Here is a 21,161-nt window from a genome sequence, read left to right on the forward strand (position 1 = left end):
AGGAAGTCTTGGGTGTATTGTGTCGTTCACTGAGGCACACGGAGTTGTATTTTCATGAAGGTTAAACAACACTGAATGAAGTAACAACGTTAAACTGCCCGACAGCAAAGGTAAGTAAACTTTTGACAATAAATCTCCGCAGTAAACTAGATGTGTTTTTGTTCTTTGTGTAAATGAGCTGTTGCGAGGGGTTGCTGTCTGTTTGGATTCAATTCAAACAAAATCCATATCGCCATAACCTTCTTTGAGTCCCTTTTAGTTAAAACATCTTCAGAACAACTTGTCTGACTTAGTTACTGTAAAAAAAAAAAAACCTTAGCTATTTACACTGCATTTGTGTTTGAAATATGTCAAGTTTGTTTTTTTGTATTCAAACCAATAATTTACCTTTGGACTGATTTCATCTACATTTATGGTGTAAGAGAGTCCGCACACCGCTCCTTGAGTTCCTTGAAATATTCCAACGGCACCGTAAAGATGTCAGTAGTTTGATCACACTGCAGTGTTGTTGCTGAACTTTGACTATCAGATCTATTTATTAATTTATTGCAAATAACCAAGGTGTTGTCCGAGCAATAGAATTGTTATTGACATATGTAAAAATTATGTAACGCAATTAAAACTTTACAAAACTTGATCTTTTGAAGCTTCTGTCAGTCATGGTACAACAAACTTCCCAAAATAAATTTTAGATTTATAGATTTATTTCAGGTGCAGAGTGATCAGATTGTTGTGTCAGCTCATAACACGGAAATTACACATTTATGGTTTGAGTAATTCATATCATGTATCATTTTGCAGGTATGTTAGGTCTATACTGAAGATGCTAAGGAGAAACAGTCCCTTTGGCAATGACACCTGCAGCTACGCAGGATCAATTCAGTCTAAGTATGTATTTGAAAATGTTATGTGGTTGATCAGTAAATTGACTGATCATTTGATTAATTTATTTTTTCATCATGCAACAGAGGATTAAGTTCTTAAATTGTTGTTGCAGTGGTTACTCCACTATGGATGAGGTGTCATCACAAATATCAAATCTGTCAAGACCCAGTGCAAAGTCAATCTACTGTAAGTTAACACTGCTGTACTTGACATAATCAATTCCTGTTCAGTTTGGTTTTTGTGAATAATGCAGAGCTGATGTTTTATGGTTTATGTTTTAACAGTGCAAAGGAAAGAGTATGCAGTATCAATAAACAAGATGATGGACAATTTTCAGTACAGAGTGGAGGTACCATTCGTAACATCTATACAAATGAAATCCTCTCTGAATCATGCCATGTTTAGTATTGTCTTTTGACGCTTCTCTGCTGCAGCACTTGTTCACTTGTGACCTGGATGGGAAGGAGTTGAGAAGCATTGCTGACTGTGTGGAGCGGCTGAAGCTGCTGGATGGGATGGGTCGTGTGTGGAGTCAGAACATGCTGCTGGAGGTGCGCGGTGCCCACTTGCTACTCACAGACATTGAAACTAAGGTAAGCAGCATATGAAACTACAAATATGATGGGAGTAGTCTCTTCCGGAATGACAATGACCCCACCCAGGGCATGAAGGGTCACTGATTGTTTTATATGTATGAAAATAGAATCATGTTATTGCCTTCACATTCACCAGATCTCAGCTCGGCAGAACACCTATTGCAGATTTTGTTTTAACATGCAACACTTTTCACAACAATCATCAAAACTTGATGCTTGATACAGTCAACTATGATCTCCTTATAGAAAGATTACAAATGTGGATTAACATGATTCTGGACTAGTTAAGGTTTCTAAAAGGCCAAGACTACTTTGCCTCTCTTGGAATTTTCTGTTCAGAAAAGCAGGGTCCTGTTATTTTGCCTATTAGTTTCAAATGTGGCATCTGTTTCCACCTCTATTAAAAAGTCATTGTCCAAGTAAATGTTGTTGCCCTAATCTCAACTAAGTAGGCTACTTACCAACCACAATCGCAATCAGGTGTCAGATCAGAAAAGGCTTTTATTGGTCTTTCTGGAGGGCAGTCATAAACAATGTGTTTTGATTTAGTTCCTTTAATTTGGAGCCTTTGTTGTTATAGCTGTGCTTCACCTGATGATCTGAGCCTTGTCAACAATATTGTATATTGTATTTTTATTATTTATATGTTTAGGTTCAGTTGTGGCATCTGTGTCCACCTCTACGCAAATGATACACAATTCTATATCTGAGATTCTCCTAAAAGTTGTTGTTTCAGTAAATGTTGTTTCTCTGTTCAATGTTGTTATTTTTCATTTTCATTTCATTCATGTGAACTACAATGTTTTGCATGTTTTTGTATGAAAAACATTTTTCACAATTTTTTTTTAATTGATATTAAATGAGGGAATATCTTTTAATAGAATGATATTGATCCCCTAATTTAGTTCACAGACTTAAGGAGCATTGAAGCTGCTTCATGCTCTGCTTATATTTTCATTCTTATACTACATTGTATAGATTTCTGTGGTTCTTACACAGATGACAATAAACTTGACATGGTCTATGACATGGTTTATGTGTTGTTGTTTTTTCTCAGGTGGAGCTGGAGTCCATGGCTCTGAGTGACATTATAGAGCTAAAGGCTGCACTGAACGTTGGAGTGTTTAACTCCCTGCTCACAGTGTCAGTCCGGCCCAAGAGACAAAACACCACCACTGTTTTCATGTTTCAGTGTGAGGACATCAGGGTGAGGACACACCCATAGAAGTAAATGTTATCATGACTGTTAAGTGAAAGAAATAAGTGGGTTAATGTTTTGCTGTTGTTTACAGGCTGACTATGTTCAAAGGAATCTCTCACGAGCACTTTCACGCGGTGGAGATGACTCAAGCATCAGGTAAAAACCTAAAGTCAGTGAGAACAGATACCTGAAACTTTATAAATCGTTTTCCTCAAAATTTCTTTCACAATTTTTTTGAAGCAGTAATCCAGTAATTGAAGCTGGACACGAGGAAATGGCAACCATTCCCAACACTGAAAAAGCCTCTGAACCCGAAGAGCAGACACCTGCAGTTAATTCAGAGACCCAGTGGATGGCTCCTGACTATGGTGAGTCTGTGGCAGGAGATATACAACTGCTGTATCCATTTCTCCGATGGAGTTGAAATCAGTACAAACTTCCAGTCTCTTTTGGACATATAGAAGAGGAGGATGTCCCTGAGCCTGAACAGGTTGTACCTCAAGAGGAGGAGGAAGAGGAGGAGGCCTCACCTCTCAAAGAGGAGGTACCATCGCTGCAGCCTTTAATAGCAACAGAAGAACCTCCGTCTCCTCCACGCACATACACAGAGCTTGACAGGGATGTTGTGAGTGTTCTTTTCTATTAAAACGAGAAATATGAACGGTATATTTGAACAGGATAATACTGAAGAGAAGAAGAACATGCAAATGATTTTCATCTTCTTTCTTCACAGGATATCTTGAATCGCATTGTAAGTGACATAGAAGTCTTCATGGGACAGGTAGCTGCAGTAGTAGCTAAAAATGCAAAGAAAAAGAAGAAAAAGAAAAAGGGAAAAGGTAATATGATGTTGACATACATGTAGATTGTCCCTAAATGACAAATTATGCTGGAATATTTATTGTGAAAAGGTTTTATTTTTAAATGTTTAAATGTTATAAATTGTTTTGGCTTCATTATGTATTTACTTTGATTTTGTAGCCCTGGATGGCATGCCCACTGCTGAAGAATTTGCAGCATGTTTCCATAAAATCAAATGTGGTTTCAACCTTTTGGTATGTGTCCTCAATCACATTTACATACTATCATCATGATTAATGTTATTCTTGTTCCGCCTGTAGTGTACAACGTGTGTAACATTAATGCTGCTGCATTTCATGTATGAACTTGATTTTATTTTGACAGGGAAAACTCAAAGGACAGATTAATAATCCCAGTGCTCCTGAGCTTGTTCACTCCTTATTCACCACATTAGCGTTTGTAAGTGACGTCTCTCAAATTTGAATAATTGTTAATAACTGTAATTTTGAGTCAAAATTCTTTTTTTTTATTGCATGTTATATTATAGATATTATCATTAATGGAGTAAATCTCATATTAAGAGGTTTGTGTTCCAGTTTGGGGGAATTCATTACTATGTTCTGTTATGAATCTTCTCTTTAAAAATAATGAATTTCCATGATATCTAAGTTTGTAAAGTCAGTTATGCATGAATATATGCTCAATCATTTTATTCAATGTATTTCCTTAATCTATTGACCATCATTTAGGAACTGTAGGAACTGTTATCCAGTGTGCGGACACCCCCTGTTCATAATTGACTAAATCTGTGGTTCTGCACCTGATCACAGGACAGCAGCACTTCATTTTGGTAACAGTGCATTCTGTTTCTGCTGACAAGGTGGTTTCTCACTGCCCAGAGGGTCTGCCTTCGACCATTGTGGCGCCGCTGCTGACACCTGAGTGTATCCGCCTGATGAGTGAAGAGGCCTCGGAAGAGGAGGACCAGCTGTGGCAGTCTCTGGGAGACGCCTGGAACGTCCCAAGGTGGGAAAACATGAGAGCAAAATCTGAGCATCATGTCATTACACCTCTGCAGTGGGGGAAGTAACTAAGTACATTTACTCAAGTACTTGAGTAAACATTTTATATTTCTGCTCCACTACATTTCAGAAGAAAATATTGTACATTTTAGTACCAGTTACTTTCTAGACAGTTTTTTTGTGAGTTAACAGTTCCACTAAAGAGATATTTCCCCTCTAAACGCCACATTTACATACCTGTAGAGGGACAAAGGAGGTAAAATCATCTAATATTTCAGAAAAGAGCAATGTTTGTATGTTTAGTGCTCTTTCTCCAACCGTTAACAAACTTACAACCCCCAAGATGTAACTCGTGACGACCTTGTGAGCAGAAACAGAATGTACTCCAAAAATAAGGTGCTTTTGTCCTGTGATCAGGTGCAGAACCACAGATTTAGTCAAATATGAACAGGGGCTGTCTGCACACTGGATAACAGATCCCACAGTGAGCTGATGAGATAATGCAGACATGATGGTCAATAGATTAAGGACATAAATTGACTTTACAAACATAGATATCATGGAAAGTCATGGACTGAACTACCTAACTGGATATAAAGTAATTCACACTGCTTCCACCTCAACCAGCTACAACAGTAAAATGTTGCTTATGCCAATTTTCTGCAGAAATATTGCCTTTGGTAGTTCTAGTTAAATATGATAATACTTATTTACATATATCTAATTGGGATTGTGACTTTCATTTGTAATTAAGTATTTCACATTGCTGCATTGGTGCTTTTACTGGAGTAAAGTATCTTAGTATTTCTACCACCACTGGAATGCTATTTTTACACTCACGTTTCTCAGTCTCAGAATAATAAAAAATCTCTGGATGATAATCAGTTATGATTTTGACAATTTAACCAGCACCAAATGGCCAGAAGACGATGAGGACATCCCAACATACACCCTGCAGTTCTCTGATGGCTGGCAGCCCCCTGAAGTGTCTGCTGCACCTGAACCCAGAGAACCTGCAAGCAAACAGCAGAGTCCAAAACCTGGATCCAGTCAGGTAACCCTTCACATCAAACATTCACATCACACCAGCTCAGAGATACAGATGAAAGAGAAAAATCGTAACAAGAGTATTTACTCTTTCTGTGCAGAATTTACCAGAGAGGGCACCAACACATCCCCCACAAAAGCCATGGTACGGACAAGCACAGGAAGATTAATTCGATGTAATGTTAATGCTTAAGGCCCCGAGTTTTAAGTTTTTGATGCCCCTTGATGTGTTTTTCAGCTCAGGTGAATCGAAACCATGTCCCATGCTTGTTATTCATGACTTCACCTCAAGAAACCACAGAGAGCTCACCGTCAGAAGAGGAGAAAGAGTTGAGGTGAGTGTTAGAGACACGGACCAACTGCTCTTCCTGTTCTTCTCTCCGTTGTTTCAACTGTTTTGTGTTTAAGCCCCTGGCCAGACTTTGCCTCGTCTCTCCACAGCTGCTGGACATGTCGAAGCAGTGGTGGAAAGTGAGGGACAGCAGAGGGGAGGAGGGCTTTGTACCTAATAATGTCCTGGAGGCTTATGACGAGCAGCCTGTCGAGGTGGGTGCCACAGCAGATGCCGAAGGTCAACTTAAACTCTGTATTATAGGAACCTGACCCGCTCTGTCACTGGATGATCTTGGCAATGACAGTGAAGGAAAGCACCACCTTCACCGTTGGAAAACAGTCAGTGTCAGATTACACTTTTTCTCAATCACTGGCTGGAATGAAGTGAATGCAATTACTGTTTCAAACTCCACTTGAGTAGATTAAGTGCTCAGTACTCACACAGCATGCTTGTGTGTAATTATGTGTCACTTCTCAGTGATTTTGACCTTTCGGCTGACATTTATCTGAGAGGAAAAGTCACCACAGCGGTGAAAAAAAAAATGCAATTATGACTGAATAACTCACTCAGTATGTTTTATTTAAACTAAGTCATTTGCAAACCGAAGGACAACTCATTGAATTCAAACTCAATGGTATAATTGGTGTAATATAAACTCTATTTTCCATCTTTAGGTAAGGTGAGTAAAATCACAGTGCATTATCTTTACATTTTCTCAGGAATCTGGAGCTTCCCCTGCCCTAACAAAGAAGTCCAAGCCTGCAGAAGTGAAAGCCTGGCTCGAAGACAAGGAATTTAGTAAAATGTAAGTACATGCAGTCATTAAATGTAATATTAAATTAAGCCATGGAAGCTATTTACCTTGATAAAACCGACTAAAATCGATTAAGCTTTGTACCTTACCATAAGTTTATTCCATTATAGCTGAATGTGAGCATTCATGAACAGTATAAAATACTGTTATAGCCTTCCATCATCCTTAAATGATGCATGTACGTCTATGATCGAATTTACAAGTTAGAGTAATGTGATCAGCTGCTTTAATGATGACTGATGATGACACTTCCCATTAACAATATGTTTTCTGTTTCCCCTCACTGCCACTAATGAACAAATGCATTCAGAGGTGGACAAAAGATTGTAACAAATGTAGGCCCAATGAGTCAACTTTTACAATGTATAAATCTGCAGAGCACAAACATAACATTTAAGTGTCATGGTGCATTCATTTCTGTTATTACACAGAAACTAAGTCCCCTGATTTTACACAGGAGATTCAGTTCGCTTGTCACAAGAAGAGAAGCTCACAACTGATTGTACATGTTTTCTGTGGTTTTGGATAGACTTTCCAAAGTTTGGGAAATCCTGGTGATGTCATGGTTATAACATCAACAGGGTTATATTATAGTATCTTGGTTTGAACTTGCAGTTCAGATCTGTACACAGAAAGCCTGTATTACAAACTAGCGGTGTTTTGATAAGTGGGTATCTAGAATGCAGGGGGGTCCAATGAAAGACGAAACTGAGTTGCATAATGGAAAAGGAACCAGCGTTTTTATAGCTTTAGAGTCAGGATATGACTCCAAATTTGTATCATACAAAAAAAAAAGTGCCCAAACTTAATGGAGGTGCAGTTAAAAAGCTGAAATACCCCTTAACTTTGAACCGACACACATTACAGTTAGGTTAAGTAATATTTTCCTGCTATAATGAAGCCCAGAACTGACGGATCAATATTTCATGTCTGTGGCAGCACTGTACGCTGCCTGGGCGTGCTGAGCGGCTCTATGTTGCTGGGGATGAGCAGAGAGGAGCTGAAGACGCTGTGTCCAGAGGAGGGGGGGCGAGTCTTCTTCCAGTTACAAGCAGTCAAATTCGCCATGGCTGTAAGTGACAGCCCACAGCTGGAAATGTTATTATCTCCCTGATGAATGCTTTTATAAACACGAACATCCCTCTGACCGCTCTGTGCTCCATCTCTGTAGGCTGCCAATTAAAACGGGACCAACGATACAGTAAGAAGACGGAGTGCAAGAAATCATCAAACAAGTCACCAATGGTGAAAAACTGTTAAGATATCAGACAATACTAATGATAAATCAATGAGATTAGTTTTACAGCTTGTTTGGCATAAGAATTATCAAGAAATGTGCTACTTGTATCAAATAATATACATATATAGCTTTAGAAGGGTTGTCTTTTATCATTCAAAACTGTTTAAAGCCAGCATGTGACCAAATCAGTTGGCGAGTTATATGATCAAGTGTTCATTACAGTGCATTTAGACAATTTCTCCAGCAATACAGAGCTAATGGTGTGCAGTAGGACATTCAACAATGTGTAATGGTCTTATTTTGTGATCATGAGGTGACAAAAAGGCAGAATCTAAGTGGTTGTTATGTAAGCTGTGGATAAAAGTTATGTCTGACACAGTCATAGTGAATAATCATGCTTTATTTAATTGTTCAGACATTACACATGATCCTTATCAGAGGCATCTGAATCTGTTTAACACTGGCAATCCGTTTCAGGCAATAATGTGGCTACAGATCAATAGACATAGAATTAGGGAAAATTAAAAATATAAATCTTGTGTCAAAAAGTGACAAGACAGTAAAAACAAAGATACCATATATGAGGAAAAAAAAAAAAAAAAAAAAAAATCAGTTGTACACATATCTTCAGCGTGAGCATCAGAACTGATGCCACTGTAAAGTTAGTACACAGAAATAAACCAATCCAAACGTTGTAACAACAGAAACTTAACTATCAATCTGTGAATATAATATAGTACATATTTTAATAATGGTTATGTCTTTGTGTCAGCGTTCGGATCATCACTGTGTTACTGCTCAGAGAATACTGACCAGTAAATGACTTCGGCTGTGCTATCGCTTGTGAATCAGTTCTCATGTGCTGTTATTTACTGGGATTAATCGATTAGTTGATGGACCAAAAAAAAAAAAAAAAAAGAATTAGCAGCAACTTTCATAATCAGTTGATCTTTTATAGAAAAAAATGAACAAAATATAATGATTCAAGCTTCTTAATATGAGGGTTTGTTGCTTTTTTTGTTGTCTTTTGTTTTGTCTATTTTTGGACTATTGGTTGGACAAAACAAGTCACAGTCAGTGTGAATAGATTATATTAATAGATTATAACAATGGGCGTTTTTCAGTATTTTCTGATATTTTTCAGACCAAACAATCAATTAAGTGAGAAAACAGTCAGTGGATTGGTGAATAGTGAGGATAATTGTGCTGTTGCTGATGACAACACTGAGCAGCAACGTGACAGCTATCAGAGATTAGTATTTGTGAGGTAGAGTGCACAGACAAGTGGTTCTGTATGACATGATACCGTGAAGTGGACGTAAAATACAGTAATCAACCAGTTGTAAAGCTGGATGGATGGAGAAGGTTCAGGTCGGTCCAGATTCTAATTGTCTCTCTGTGATAACATACCACAGCAGGGTACGCAGTCAACGAAAATTCATCCCCATAACTAACTTATAAAACATTACAAAGTAGTCGACAAGATGGTTGTTAAATATTAAAACTAGGAAAGGCCAATAACAAAATGAAGCTGCTTGATTAAATATTGATTAAAATTAGGGTTCGACCTAATTGTGTGTAGAGGTCAGATACTGACTGGCAACTGTAACAGAGACAAAGTCTGGCTGTAAAGTAAGAGGTATTTATTATGCGCGCAATAGATGCACTATAATAATGAACCGAGAATGATCAGGAATAGAAAAAACAAAAACTAAGTGTAAGTGAGTAAAAACGGCAACTGATATAAAATAAGCAAAATGGACACTAAAATATTGCGACTATTTAGCAAATTTCATGAGGCTGAAAACAAAAAAAACATGTTTTTGACATAATTCCAATTCACAATGATCAACAGCAACAAAACTAAGTGTTAAACGTTTACATCAATCTCGTGTGAATATAAAATTTCTCATCTCTATAATCGCCTTTAAAAAAATACACTTTATACATGAAATCCGACAAACGCACTCATTTCACCACGTTCAGCGCACAGCTCCGGTGCATCCCTTGAACACGTAGAAGCTACTCTGTTCTAAACGAAGATGGGCCCTCATCTTTTATCCTAATCATCTATAAAGCAAACATGTACTGAATATATACTAATACGTTACAGTTGGTTATTCAAACAAAGGCTGACATTTCTTGATTCACTCTCCAAATCTTGGCATCAAAATATAACTCGAAAGTAGCGTCTAGGTTTAGGAAGAATGCTCACAGTTTGATGGGACCGTGTCCAGTGGCAGGATGTGATGACATGATGAGTGTACAATACAAAATGTGAACCCAGCTTTGATCAGATTTGGGTCGAATTACAAGAAAGAGAAAATGCTACAAGAACCATGCAACAGGCTTCACCATGTCCCAGCATGGTTTGCTCATTTCCACATGGCGAACAATGAGTTTAAATCTGCTTGCTGTAAAGTTCACAGCGATAGATTTTAGACTCGGAAGCTGGTCGGCAGCCCTGAATTAGTTAAGATGCTTTGCGTTACAGCTTGCTGTAAACAACTCATTCTCTCCTGTCATCCATTTGTCATGCAAGCATGCAAAAAAAAAGCACTTTTAAGCAAAAAGCTACAAACAAATCAACTTTCCTCCTCAAACGAAGGACAAGATAAAAGCTATTTCACACCGAGCATGCAGCTAGGTGGCTTCAGGTTCATTGGTGTGGACATTACGACAGCATAGAGGCCTACAGTATATGACTGAGGAGAAGACAGAAACTGGGCATGCAGTGCCCAAAGCTGGAAATGAAAAGGCACTGGGAAGTCTTGGCTTGGTGCATATGTACAGTGCACTGCATGCAAAGGGAAAAAAAAACTCCACTTGTTTGTCCACCATTTGCTTCATGGAATGTTTTCAGTCGACCCAAAGGACGTCTGCTTTTCTCCAGACTTGAGGGCTGTGGAGTTTCTCCCTTTTATGTTACTTTCTGAGCTGATTAAAATCACGGAAGAACGATTCGGTTTGTGCAATTTGGCAAATGAATGATCTGAAACCACGGCAAGAGCCACGCGTGGGTAATATTTGTCGCTGCAGCATTCAGACGGAAGCTGTCCTCTCTTGTTTTAGGCATAAAACCTGTCAATGTTTATCTTGTAGGTACATCCAATCTCAGCAATAACCCCGCAGCGTTATTTCAATAACACTGCATCTGAAATCCTTCATTTTAAGATTTCTATGATGACGATGACAAATGTACTAAGCAGAAGAGCAACATTCAGAGCAGCTTTGCTGTGAAGAAAGTTTCAGTGTGCTGGTTGCCAGTGTTTCTGTAGTGCACAGATACTACAGAGGTACCACATGGTATGGTACGTCTCTGGTGAAGTAAAACATACCACTGAATAACAGCATAAATCACAGGGATCATCTGATGACGAACATTTGGATGGAGAACTACAGGCGACATTCCTCTGGTGTCTCCGTTTCCTGCTTTTTCGTTCACAACAATCCCTGGTGTCAGCCATCTCTTTTAACCTTCACTATGCTGACCATGCTGGGACTGAACATGTCACAGAGAGCAACAGAGGGAGAGGTTATAAAGAAGAGCTGGGGGAAACCTTGACTATACATCTGGGAATTCAGCAGTAATATGGGGTTAAAATCCTTTCCTGTAATCTAAAAAGGACTCGGACTCAAGGAATTGAAGAAGGACGAAGCTGAAGTGCGCTGGCAGAGCGGTATCCTTGGCTGTCAGTGTGCAGCATACTTCTGTAGTGATGGCTGGTGGTGTTTATACGGTATATAGGATGAATGACGGAACTACTACCACGCCACGTCTCTTGAGTGTCATGCTGGGTGGACCACGGGGGTTGTGGGTTTACAGGACAGGAAATTCAGCCGACTGTGATTTCAACGTCCTCCGGGGAGAGGACCCATGGACAGAGAGTCCTCCTCATCAATAGTGTCCAGCTCCTCAGTGCGGACGGCGTGAGTGATGAGGTTGAGCTCCTCAGAGAGCGTCTCGCTGCGGTACGCCACGCGGATATCAGGGACATTGGTGCGACGGATGTCGTTGCTCTCAGGACCCTCCCTAGAATAACTGGGGCCCAACCAGTAGCTTTTGACCTGGAGGAAGGAAAAGCTGCATGAGTGGGAAGCTCGGATACCAGTAAAGCACAGGAGGAAACACAATATCTGAATATGACCTGGTGACATTGAGCAAGTCATTTTGAATTGAAAATGTCCCCCTGCTACTACTAACAGGCCAGAGGGACACAACAGAGACAAATGTGTATTAGGTACATCTGTACAATCTAATACAGCTTGCTCTCCTATACAGTCTACAGTTATGATGCCTAGAATGTTCAATTTCTTCACACTAATACTAAAAACAAATCAATATAATGTAGTCCATGACTACACCACCTCTAAGTACAGCCTCACTAACAAACATAGAGTTTTATTTACACATTTCTGACTATGTCAACAAAACTGAGCATTATAAACTTCATAAAGATAAAATGAATGGCTGTTGTATTCAATTAGATTGTACACGTGTGTCTAATAAAATGGCCGTTGAGTGTATGTCACCTGATTAAATATACAAAATGAAAAGAGCAAAACACTAGTTTACCTTGTGTGAAAACCCACTCATGAGGACACTGTTTCTTGCCAGCTCACACATGTCGCAGGAACTTAGTTTCCAGACCTGAGTAGCAATGCTGTACTCCTCCATCAGAGGCTCCTGGGCCAACACACACACACACACACAGGGAGAAGTGTAATCTCAGTCTCACAGCTTCATCTGTTCATCTTTTAGCAGTTTGTACCTTAAATGTAGGCCATGTGTAGATTCACAGAAACGTCCCTCATACTGACCTTGGTGAAGTGGAACTGAAGAGGATCATCAGTGGACAGAGAGACCATGAGGCCTCTAGACAGGTACTCTGGCAGCGGGTTGCGATGGTAACTGAGGAACAGGCTGTTGTTACTCAGTGGTGACATGGCGATGCCAATTTGAGCCAGGTAATAAAGGTACTGCAGCACCGGGGCCTGATGGACACCAAACCGAGAGAGAGAGCATGAGGGACAAAGACAGAGACAGACGAAGCAGAAAACACAGCCGCAGACCACAATAACATTTTTGAATGTCATGCAGCGTTTGTAAAACATTGTAAAACAGCAGCCTTTAGCAAACAATCCATTATGTCCTGTCCTAACCTTTCTGAGCAGCAGTCCGTGAGAGATGTTCTCTGATAACATGAAACCTGACACCAGGTGGTGGATCGGCCCTGCCTCCCCACAGTGAGGTCGCAGCACAAATGTGTGGAAGCCTCGCCGCCTGAGTCACACAAATGTTTTTAGAGAAACAACAACAAAAAATAAACTGTATATGTATATTTCTGTGAATGATTATGTGTTTAACTGGATGGATGTGAGGTCTGGTGAAGGATCAAAGACTCTTGTTTGTTATAAATGGCCCATACCTTCGAAGGTGGTTCAGCACAGTCATGTTGGCATAGGTGTAGTAGAGGTAGTAGGAGTAAGGTGGATTGTCTTCCTCCGTCCACTTGGCTGGCAGCGGACTGTCGAGATTGAAAATGTGGTGCTCAGGTTTCGACTCATCGTCTACGCTGTCGAAGCCCACCACCTATCGGCACACGAGCAAACGACAGAGCAGCAATCACTCAGCGCGTTTAAACGTGACTCAGCAGTGCAGCTTGGGTTCCTTGTGAAGTGACACTCACATGCTCCAGGAGGAGGTGCAGCTCAGGATGACTGCGTGGGTTGATAGTGGCTTCAAATAGAGGCATGAAGATATTTTCCAACATCTCCTGGAAGTTAGCCAACTGCTTCTTTGTGTGGTACACGTCGCTGGAGAGAGGCGACATTTGCTGTTACCATACAGAGTATTACTGTTTGTTTTTCTGAAAACAAGAACTACTTTATTTCAAATATATGTTACATGGTAGAAGCTACACGCTATAATCCACGACTTCACCTGTTAAGGAGTTAGTTGTAGTTGCTTTTGGAAATACATTCTCACGTAGAGGTTAAACTTCAGCAAGTTCAGTCAGTACTCACAATAGACGGGGCACCTGGATAAGCCAGCGCACGTTATGAGAGTACACTCGATGTTTCACGGCCCACTGAGCCAGTTTATCCCATTCGTCTCGGGAGCGACCATAGATGGACAGCCGAAGCTCAGAGTTCTGGTATTTACTCTCCTCCAAGTCAAACATCACCTCCTGTACAAACAGCGACAGAAGATATCAATGTGTCAGTCTGCGTGTGTGTGGATAAATAGTTTCTGATGGGGCACATCTATACTTTACATATGAATTATTTCATACCTTGATTATGTGCGCAAAGTATTTTCCTTCAATGTGGTTGTCAGTCTTGATGAAGATCTCTCTCAGGATGGATTCTCCAATGGGGTTGTATTTGGCGTTGAACTTGTCAAACCGATGGAACGTGTTGCGGTCCTGATAAGTCGACAAAACCAGTCAAACACCATTTTTATCTGTATCGAATGTATAACAGTGTTTCTTTGTACGTCTGCTCCCATTTCTCACCGCATGCATGTCGAGAGTGTCTACGCTCAGGTCGAAGGCCGTCAGGTTCATGCTCTCGAACACCTCCTTGAGGGTCTGACCACGGCCGTGCTCGATGTGAACGATCTCCTCGGGGTATTTCTTCATGGCTCTCTTGATGAACCGCAGCAGGTGCTTCTGATTCATGCAGGATGACGCATGTATGTGTGTGTCCACCTGGAGTTAGCACAGATTATGTAAAACACAGATACAACCTTGACCTCTCAGGCTTAAGTTCAGTCCTGGGTCGATACCTGCACAACTCGCTGTTATCATTTCACATGCCGGCTCTTGCCTTTCGTATGTTGTAGAAGTCTCTGTGTGGGACTTTCTTCTGAGCTGCCAACTCCTTCATCTCATTCAGGAGGATGTGCATCTGGAATTTAGAGCTCAGGTACTGTAGGCGGCGGTAGCAGAAAGACTTCCTGTAATAACCACAGAGAGGAAACGCAGACATATTTCATTTTAAAATGAACACTGAGCTAAAAGGCAAAGACACTTATAGAATGATGCGATCAAAGAAACACTCACACTGGCCCGTTGATGATGAGGGCCATCATAACATTCATGTCTGCAATATACTCCTTCAGGTCAGGATAGGGCAGGTCCAGTTCTGTGCTTCTGAAAAGGAGAACAGTATAAAGGTTATACGAACAGACTCATCCTTTTTATTAATTCATGTCATCCTACAGGAACAAGCACATACTTGTCCATATTGTTTTTCTTGGTGTAGACATGGACCACTCCATCCACCATCTTACAACCATATCCTGTGTCTGGTGGCATGTTCTTGGGGTCCTGATTGTCGTAGGGGTGTGTCTCTGAAACAGGTGGGTGGACGGGGGCATCTGGGAGAGCAGGAAATTCATATCAATTACTTTTATCATTACTTTTATTTAGATTTTAGATACAGTGCTTAACAAATTTATTAGACCACCACCCAGTGTAAGGTGTTTGCCTCCCCTGCCCTAAATTAACAGTATTGCTGATTACCAAAATATTTTTTTAATTTCTGTAATGGTTAATCCACCAGTATGTGTAAGCTCTTAAATCAAAATGATGTATTTGAAATGATGTAAAAGGAATCTGGAGTAGTGGAACTGACGGACTGGCCAAGTCAAAGTCCAGACTTGAATCCTATCGAACAGATCTGGGATTTATTGAATTTAAAAATAGATCACACACAAATTTAATCCAAAGCAAGTCTCTGGGAACAGCTAGGAACTATTTGGAGCTCAATAACAAAAGAGACGGTCGAAAAGTACATGAAAACAATCAGGGCCAAAGTAGGTCAAACTAAATATTAAGATTTTTGGTTAAAATATGTGAATAAGGACTATTTAGTTGTTCAAGTTTGTTATTTGCCTAATAAATAATAATACAATGTTTAATTTGAAACAAGTTTTTGACAGATTTCTAAAATATTTGGGTTTTCTCGTTTTTATGACAGGTGGTCTTATAAATTTGTTAAGCACTGTACATAAAGTTGTAGCTTCTATGCTTCAAAACATTATTAGCTGAGAAGCAAAGACATGGTAACTGCTTAGATAAAAGAGCAATGTATAGGAGTTTTTATTACATCGTGGTCCCCGCTGACCACCATGTTGTCATTTGATCAAGACTTGAATTTAAAAAAGTTAATGATAATAAATAAAAAATAGCTGTTTCTCATACATTTTATTAGTCAGTGGTTTTCCTGAATATTTAAAAAAGGTGTGAAAGTGGGTCATTTTTGATACAAAGGAGATTTGATTAGTTCTTCCCTTTCTTTCTGGCTTTTATTTGCCGTCTCATTATCAATACATACTGTATATACACCCATTTACGTATCGCCTGAGAGGCTCATCTTAAACAAGTTTTTTTTCAAGCGTGAACATGCCCAAGTTTCGGTAGTGGAAAACCCCGTTAGAAAAAAATGTGTGTCATGTTACCTTGAAATTTTGTCATTTTTGCTTGGAAGCGGTTAATCAATTATCATAATAGCTGCAGATTAATTTTTTGTCCATGGATTAATTGACTAATTAGTCCATCGACTGATCGTTTCAGCTCTAGCTGGATTAGGCTGCAAATTTTCCCTTTTGGCCCAGACGCCTCTTGCATAGAAAGAGCCCAAAGACACCTCGTGTAGGGCTGATGCAATCATTCCTGCTATTCTGAGGAGTAAAGAAACAAGCTTCCCCGGCTGAACAGGACTAAATACACGTCAAATGCTTGTGGCCTCTCTGCTGACAGGTATTCCCTGAACAAAATAAGAGGCCAAACAAGGAAGGAGCCTAACTAAGGGATTTTCCAATGCTGCTGCATAGTTTCAAAGTACATAGTTCTGCCACCACTGTGTCCTAGTAGGGTTCAACAGAATGTGATGCCTTTCTGATGTGCACTTTCTAATTGCTAGATCTTCTCAGCGGTACCAGAAAATGTGCATGGTGTGCGCATGCCATACCAGCATCAACGGGGGTCTCTGGAATATCATCATAGACTTTGAGATCCAGAGGATTCATGCCGAGGTCCAGCAGGGCGTGAGCTGTGGTCTTACAAAAATTCTGCATAGATCGCTTTATGTATTTCTCCCGGATGAATAATGCCTTTACAACACACTTTGCAGCATCAACCAGGTCGGTGAAGGGCACCTGGGAAGATATCAATAGACAGTAAAAAAAAAATTAGGTGTGAATGGAAATCTAAGTCACTGGTTTAAATACTGATTAAATCTAAAAAAAAATAAAAAAAACTCCTGACCCCACACTTTTCCTCTCCAGATATTGAGACTCGCTGGTATTCTTTCTCCATTGGCATTTCCCTCTCCTTGAAGCCATCATCGACAGTGTCCACACTCGCCTGCTTCATTAACCTTTACGGAAACAGACAGAGAAAAGGAGAGTTTTTAAAACAAGAGAAAGGCAGGACGGATGAGGGGACAGAGAGATGGGCAATGTGGATATAAGCAGGAAGTGTGGCAGAAAGGTAAATGAGAAAGAATACAGAGAATACAGGTTGCATTAATTTGTATTGGCAACATGGGGCGTCTAGTGCAGTTTACTGTTTGAAATTATGGATTTGGAAAGAATTCAGATCCCTTCACTTCAACACTCAACACCTAAAAATAGAGAATAAATCACTGAAATTCCTCGTTTACAGACATGTTCACTCTTATATTCAGTATTTCGTACAAAAATTATGAGCTGTGATTAAAGTCTTCTTGGATATGGCAGCACACATAAATGCTGACAGCTGCTGATTTTTTCGCTAAGCATTAGTGAACAGCATTCTTCAAGTCTCTGCACAGGATTTCAGTAGTTCAAGTTTTTAGTGTCTAAGTGAGCAAATCTTCTACCATCACAATGACGAGGCCCATCATGTTCCTGCAAACTCTGCATGCTTTACAAAGAAGTGTATGCCCTTTTCTAGATGGGTGCCTCGAAAACAGTCTACAAATGATTCCTTGGACTTCACAGGTTGGTTCTAGTGCTGACAAACACAGCAAATTGTGGGAAATTAAATTTAAGTTGACCTACAGAACTGCCCAAAAGCCAGAACCACAAGAAGTTTCTCAGGGATTCACAGGAAGTAAAAGTTTCATTATCAAGAAAACATAGCAAGTTAAAGAGTAAAGTTGAATTAAGATCAATAGAATATGCATTCAGTCACAGGCTTTAGACTTTCACATTTAAGATACTTGTTGTTTTCTGAGAGTTTTTAGAGAGTAAACAGCAAAAAGACGAAGGAGCCATTTGCACGTCTATCAAATCACCAGCAGGGGGAAGATGTGGTTCATCTAAACATACTGATAATCTCTGTCAGTGGTTCTGCAGAACAGTACTTACAGCAGTCCGGAGTTCCCAAATACTGTGGACTAGACATTGATAAGTATACAGTGTTGATGAACACAAAAATATTCAGGTAAGTTGTGGGCATGCACTTTTCTTAAGAGTACAGGTAAGCAAAATACAGATGAGGTGAAAGGAAATAATCAACCAAAGGAAAAAAATCACTACAGAAAACAGGCGTATTGAAGCAGAGCTCACTCACTCGAGGTCTGCAGCACTGTCGATTTTCATGAAGTCCTGTTTGGCGCGGAGCAAGATCTCTGGCTCAAGCCTTGGGGTGATATGCAGCGGCGCAGGATAGTGAGGGCAAGGCAGGGGGGCAGATGGGTATCAGAGGTAGTGAGTAGAAATCAAGCACACAAAAGGGAGAGAGACCAAATATATGCACAAGCACACACTCAAATGAGCACTCCAGCGCTCTCTCACACACGCATCTATATCTATACATACGTACATACAAAGCATATTAGGCATTTAGTGATCAAGAAGACAAAAACATCAACAGTTATTAGTGGTACACCGTGATTGAGGGGGGCGCGTCAGATAACCTTCCCAGACAACCTTTGCAACCGAGACATCCTCTTTTAAAAGTTTGTGTAGACAGAGATTGAACACCAGGACAGGTGATAATTGCTACGTAGCTACTTGGCTGCGGTTAGTAAGCCCACAAACTGGCACGTTGGAAGCTGATAAGCGTGTGTGCTTAGGTGAATGAAAGACTCTGTGTATGAGGTGGGGGCAGAGAAGAGCCATGTTTGTAGGAGGTGCGGTAAAGAGTTTATTTAACTGGCTTTGTGTGTGTGTGTGTGTGTGTGTGTGGTCTGTTTGCATTTCCTCACTTAATGTCCTGGCTGATTTGCCTCTCTAGGCGGTGCCGACGCTCCTCCAGCTGTTCGATGGGGCTGTCCTCCGGGAACTCATAAGGAGCGCTCCTCATCTCACTCTCTGCCATGCTGCGAGTGAACAGCTCCTGGTGCAAACATAAGTTGTACCGTTTATGGCGCCATTTAACAGGCAAGCAGGTCAATTTCCATGAACATGTGGACATATGGAGGACTCTGAGGCTCACACACTAACACCTGCTACATTTACCTTCACATAAAGCTGGAAAGTAATTCTAAATAAGAAATCTCTGATGAACCTGTGCCTGTAAAATCAAGAATAATGCCTGCGCAAAAACATTCGAAAATATGTCAGGCAGATTAATATGACTTTTAAATAGTCCATCAAGAAAAATAAATCCTCGTGTTAAACTGGTATAATATTGGAAGCTAAATTATTCCTAAATCAGACGCCACCAAGACAAAACACAGTCATTCATTTGTTAACTATTAAGGATTGAAAGATTAGATATGACCAAATTCAAACAAATGCCAATAATATGTGACGGGCTGGAAAACTGGTACTAATCAATAGTCGTTCTAGTTTAAGATTATTTAGATCAGCTGGCCCCAATGAACTCATAGTGTTTCTGTGTGTTTTGTGTGGAGCGACATCATCTATCTGGCTTTAAATGCTTACCTCAGCAATCTCTTTGTACTTTTCTTCCATGGATGTTCGCAGATCGATCGGGTAGTGTGTGATAGAAACAGGCGTCCCTGGAAGAGATCTCTGGGGCTTGAGGGGCTTGGGCCCGGATGCACCACACAGGTCTGTAGGCAGACACAGACAGACTTCTAGCATGTGACAGAAAACATACAACGTCATCGTGACTCCAAAATCCCAAATGATTGCCCAGTAAAGGCAGAGGCAATTACAACTGACAAGTAAGAAACTGAAAAAACGGAGGCATTTGAACACAAGGATGGGAACATGAGTGCCACCAATCAAACATAAAACAGCCATAAACCAGCGAAAGACTGATAAGCCAGAAATCCAAAGAGTAAAGAGTTTTTAGAAGAGAGAGAGTTTTTAGAAGTGCCTGAAAAATATATAACCTTGTACCTTGAATACTGAGTCATGTATCTATCTTGAACTCTTAACATCCTTTCTGTGTTGCATGGGAATGATCACATTTAACAGTGTTGTCTCTTTTCTGAAAAGTATCTTGGCAACTTGTACTATGCTATTTTTTATTTTACTCTGGGCTTGACTAAAGCAGACTGCAAATCTTTCTTATACTAAATGAAACATAGTACCTGTTAAGTGTATGCTAACAAAATACTAAGTGTTTGCTATTGAAACAGCTCTGACGGTAAAGGATTCGCAATCCATAGGACGTCTCTCTAAACACACCAACACATATGACATGGCCTCTTTCCACTGTCCAGCTAGTCACAGTACAGCCACCTGCATACGTCATGTGCAGTGCATATTCACTGACAGAACTCATGGGGGTTCAGATACACATCGACCATCTGGGTGCTTTGCAGGCTCACAGCTAATTCAATAGCGATGATGTCAAGGTCTCTACATTTGTTCATCATTTCACAGTCTGTTGAAAACAGACAGACAAATATGTGGCGACAGAGAGAGCTAACTAGTAAAGCTAACAGACAAAAATAGAAAAGAATTTGCATTTGGTTAACCAAAGATTGCAATGTGTGGAGGTCTGAGTGGGAAAACTATGACTATGAGCAAGAATCTGGCTCAGACTGTGTGTTTACTACAGCTTAGACTCCTGTGATCCTTTGTGTAAGTACAGTGTACAGAGTAAGATCCTTACTAGTCTAAGCACAGATTCATTCAGTTAAAACAACTGATTTTACTGCTTCATTTGATGTGAAATGAGATAATAAGACCGTTAATGAAGAAGTTACTGTAACACATTACTGAGCTCACAGGCCACAACCAAAGAGAGAGAAGCAGTGTTCTCAAGACTAGGACATCTTTCTAGAGAAAACTTCCTTTGTTTCCTA

General features: G+C 40.1%; 2 protein-coding genes across 5 annotated transcripts in view; one reads left to right on the forward strand and one right to left on the reverse strand.

The window, feature by feature from the left end:
• On the forward strand, positions 1 to 8,322 carry eps8l3a (EPS8 signaling adaptor L3a). Its single transcript, XM_070848280.1, has 20 exons — positions 1 to 110; positions 802 to 888; positions 998 to 1,071; positions 1,170 to 1,234; positions 1,320 to 1,478; positions 2,539 to 2,688; positions 2,774 to 2,838; positions 2,923 to 3,050; positions 3,144 to 3,307; positions 3,416 to 3,521; positions 3,664 to 3,737; positions 3,868 to 3,942; positions 4,364 to 4,509; positions 5,415 to 5,559; positions 5,654 to 5,697; positions 5,791 to 5,887; positions 5,994 to 6,098; positions 6,606 to 6,691; positions 7,640 to 7,772; positions 7,872 to 8,322. The coding sequence occupies exons 2-20, from the start codon at positions 824 to 826 to the stop codon at positions 7,881 to 7,883; spliced, it is 1,893 nt and encodes a 630-aa protein (XP_070704381.1). The 5' UTR covers positions 1 to 110; positions 802 to 823; the 3' UTR covers positions 7,884 to 8,322.
• Positions 8,323 to 8,523: 201 nt separating this feature from the next.
• ampd2a (adenosine monophosphate deaminase 2a) overlaps positions 8,524 to 21,161 on the reverse strand; it is a 30,078-nt gene continuing 17,440 nt past the window's right edge. For 3 of the 4 annotated variants that reach the window (XM_070848259.1, XM_070848243.1, XM_070848267.1), the window contains exons 2-18: positions 19,825 to 19,955; positions 19,143 to 19,273; positions 18,506 to 18,574; positions 17,216 to 17,327; positions 16,920 to 17,106; positions 15,183 to 15,324; positions 15,008 to 15,097; positions 14,772 to 14,901; positions 14,459 to 14,653; positions 14,237 to 14,368; positions 13,968 to 14,131; positions 13,631 to 13,757; positions 13,370 to 13,533; positions 13,104 to 13,224; positions 12,762 to 12,935; positions 12,517 to 12,627; positions 8,524 to 12,008 (exon numbers count right to left, since the gene is read on the reverse strand). In XM_070848259.1, the coding sequence (XP_070704360.1) occupies positions 11,793 to 12,008; positions 12,517 to 12,627; positions 12,762 to 12,935; positions 13,104 to 13,224; positions 13,370 to 13,533; positions 13,631 to 13,757; positions 13,968 to 14,131; positions 14,237 to 14,368; positions 14,459 to 14,653; positions 14,772 to 14,901; positions 15,008 to 15,097; positions 15,183 to 15,324; positions 16,920 to 17,106; positions 17,216 to 17,327; positions 18,506 to 18,574; positions 19,143 to 19,273; positions 19,825 to 19,955 (2,396 nt within the window). In that variant the 3' untranslated portion in view covers positions 8,524 to 11,792. The remainder of the gene's footprint in view (positions 12,009 to 12,516; positions 12,628 to 12,761; positions 12,936 to 13,103; positions 13,225 to 13,369; positions 13,534 to 13,630; positions 13,758 to 13,967; positions 14,132 to 14,236; positions 14,369 to 14,458; positions 14,654 to 14,771; positions 14,902 to 15,007; positions 15,098 to 15,182; positions 15,325 to 16,919; positions 17,107 to 17,215; positions 17,328 to 18,505; positions 18,575 to 19,142; positions 19,274 to 19,824; positions 19,956 to 21,161) is intronic. The other variant, XM_070848250.1, reaches the window with a different exon arrangement.

The sequence above is a fragment of the Pempheris klunzingeri genome, chromosome 2 (assembly GCF_042242105.1).
Source record: "Pempheris klunzingeri isolate RE-2024b chromosome 2, fPemKlu1.hap1, whole genome shotgun sequence".
NCBI lineage: Eukaryota > Metazoa > Chordata > Actinopteri > Acropomatiformes > Pempheridae > Pempheris > Pempheris klunzingeri.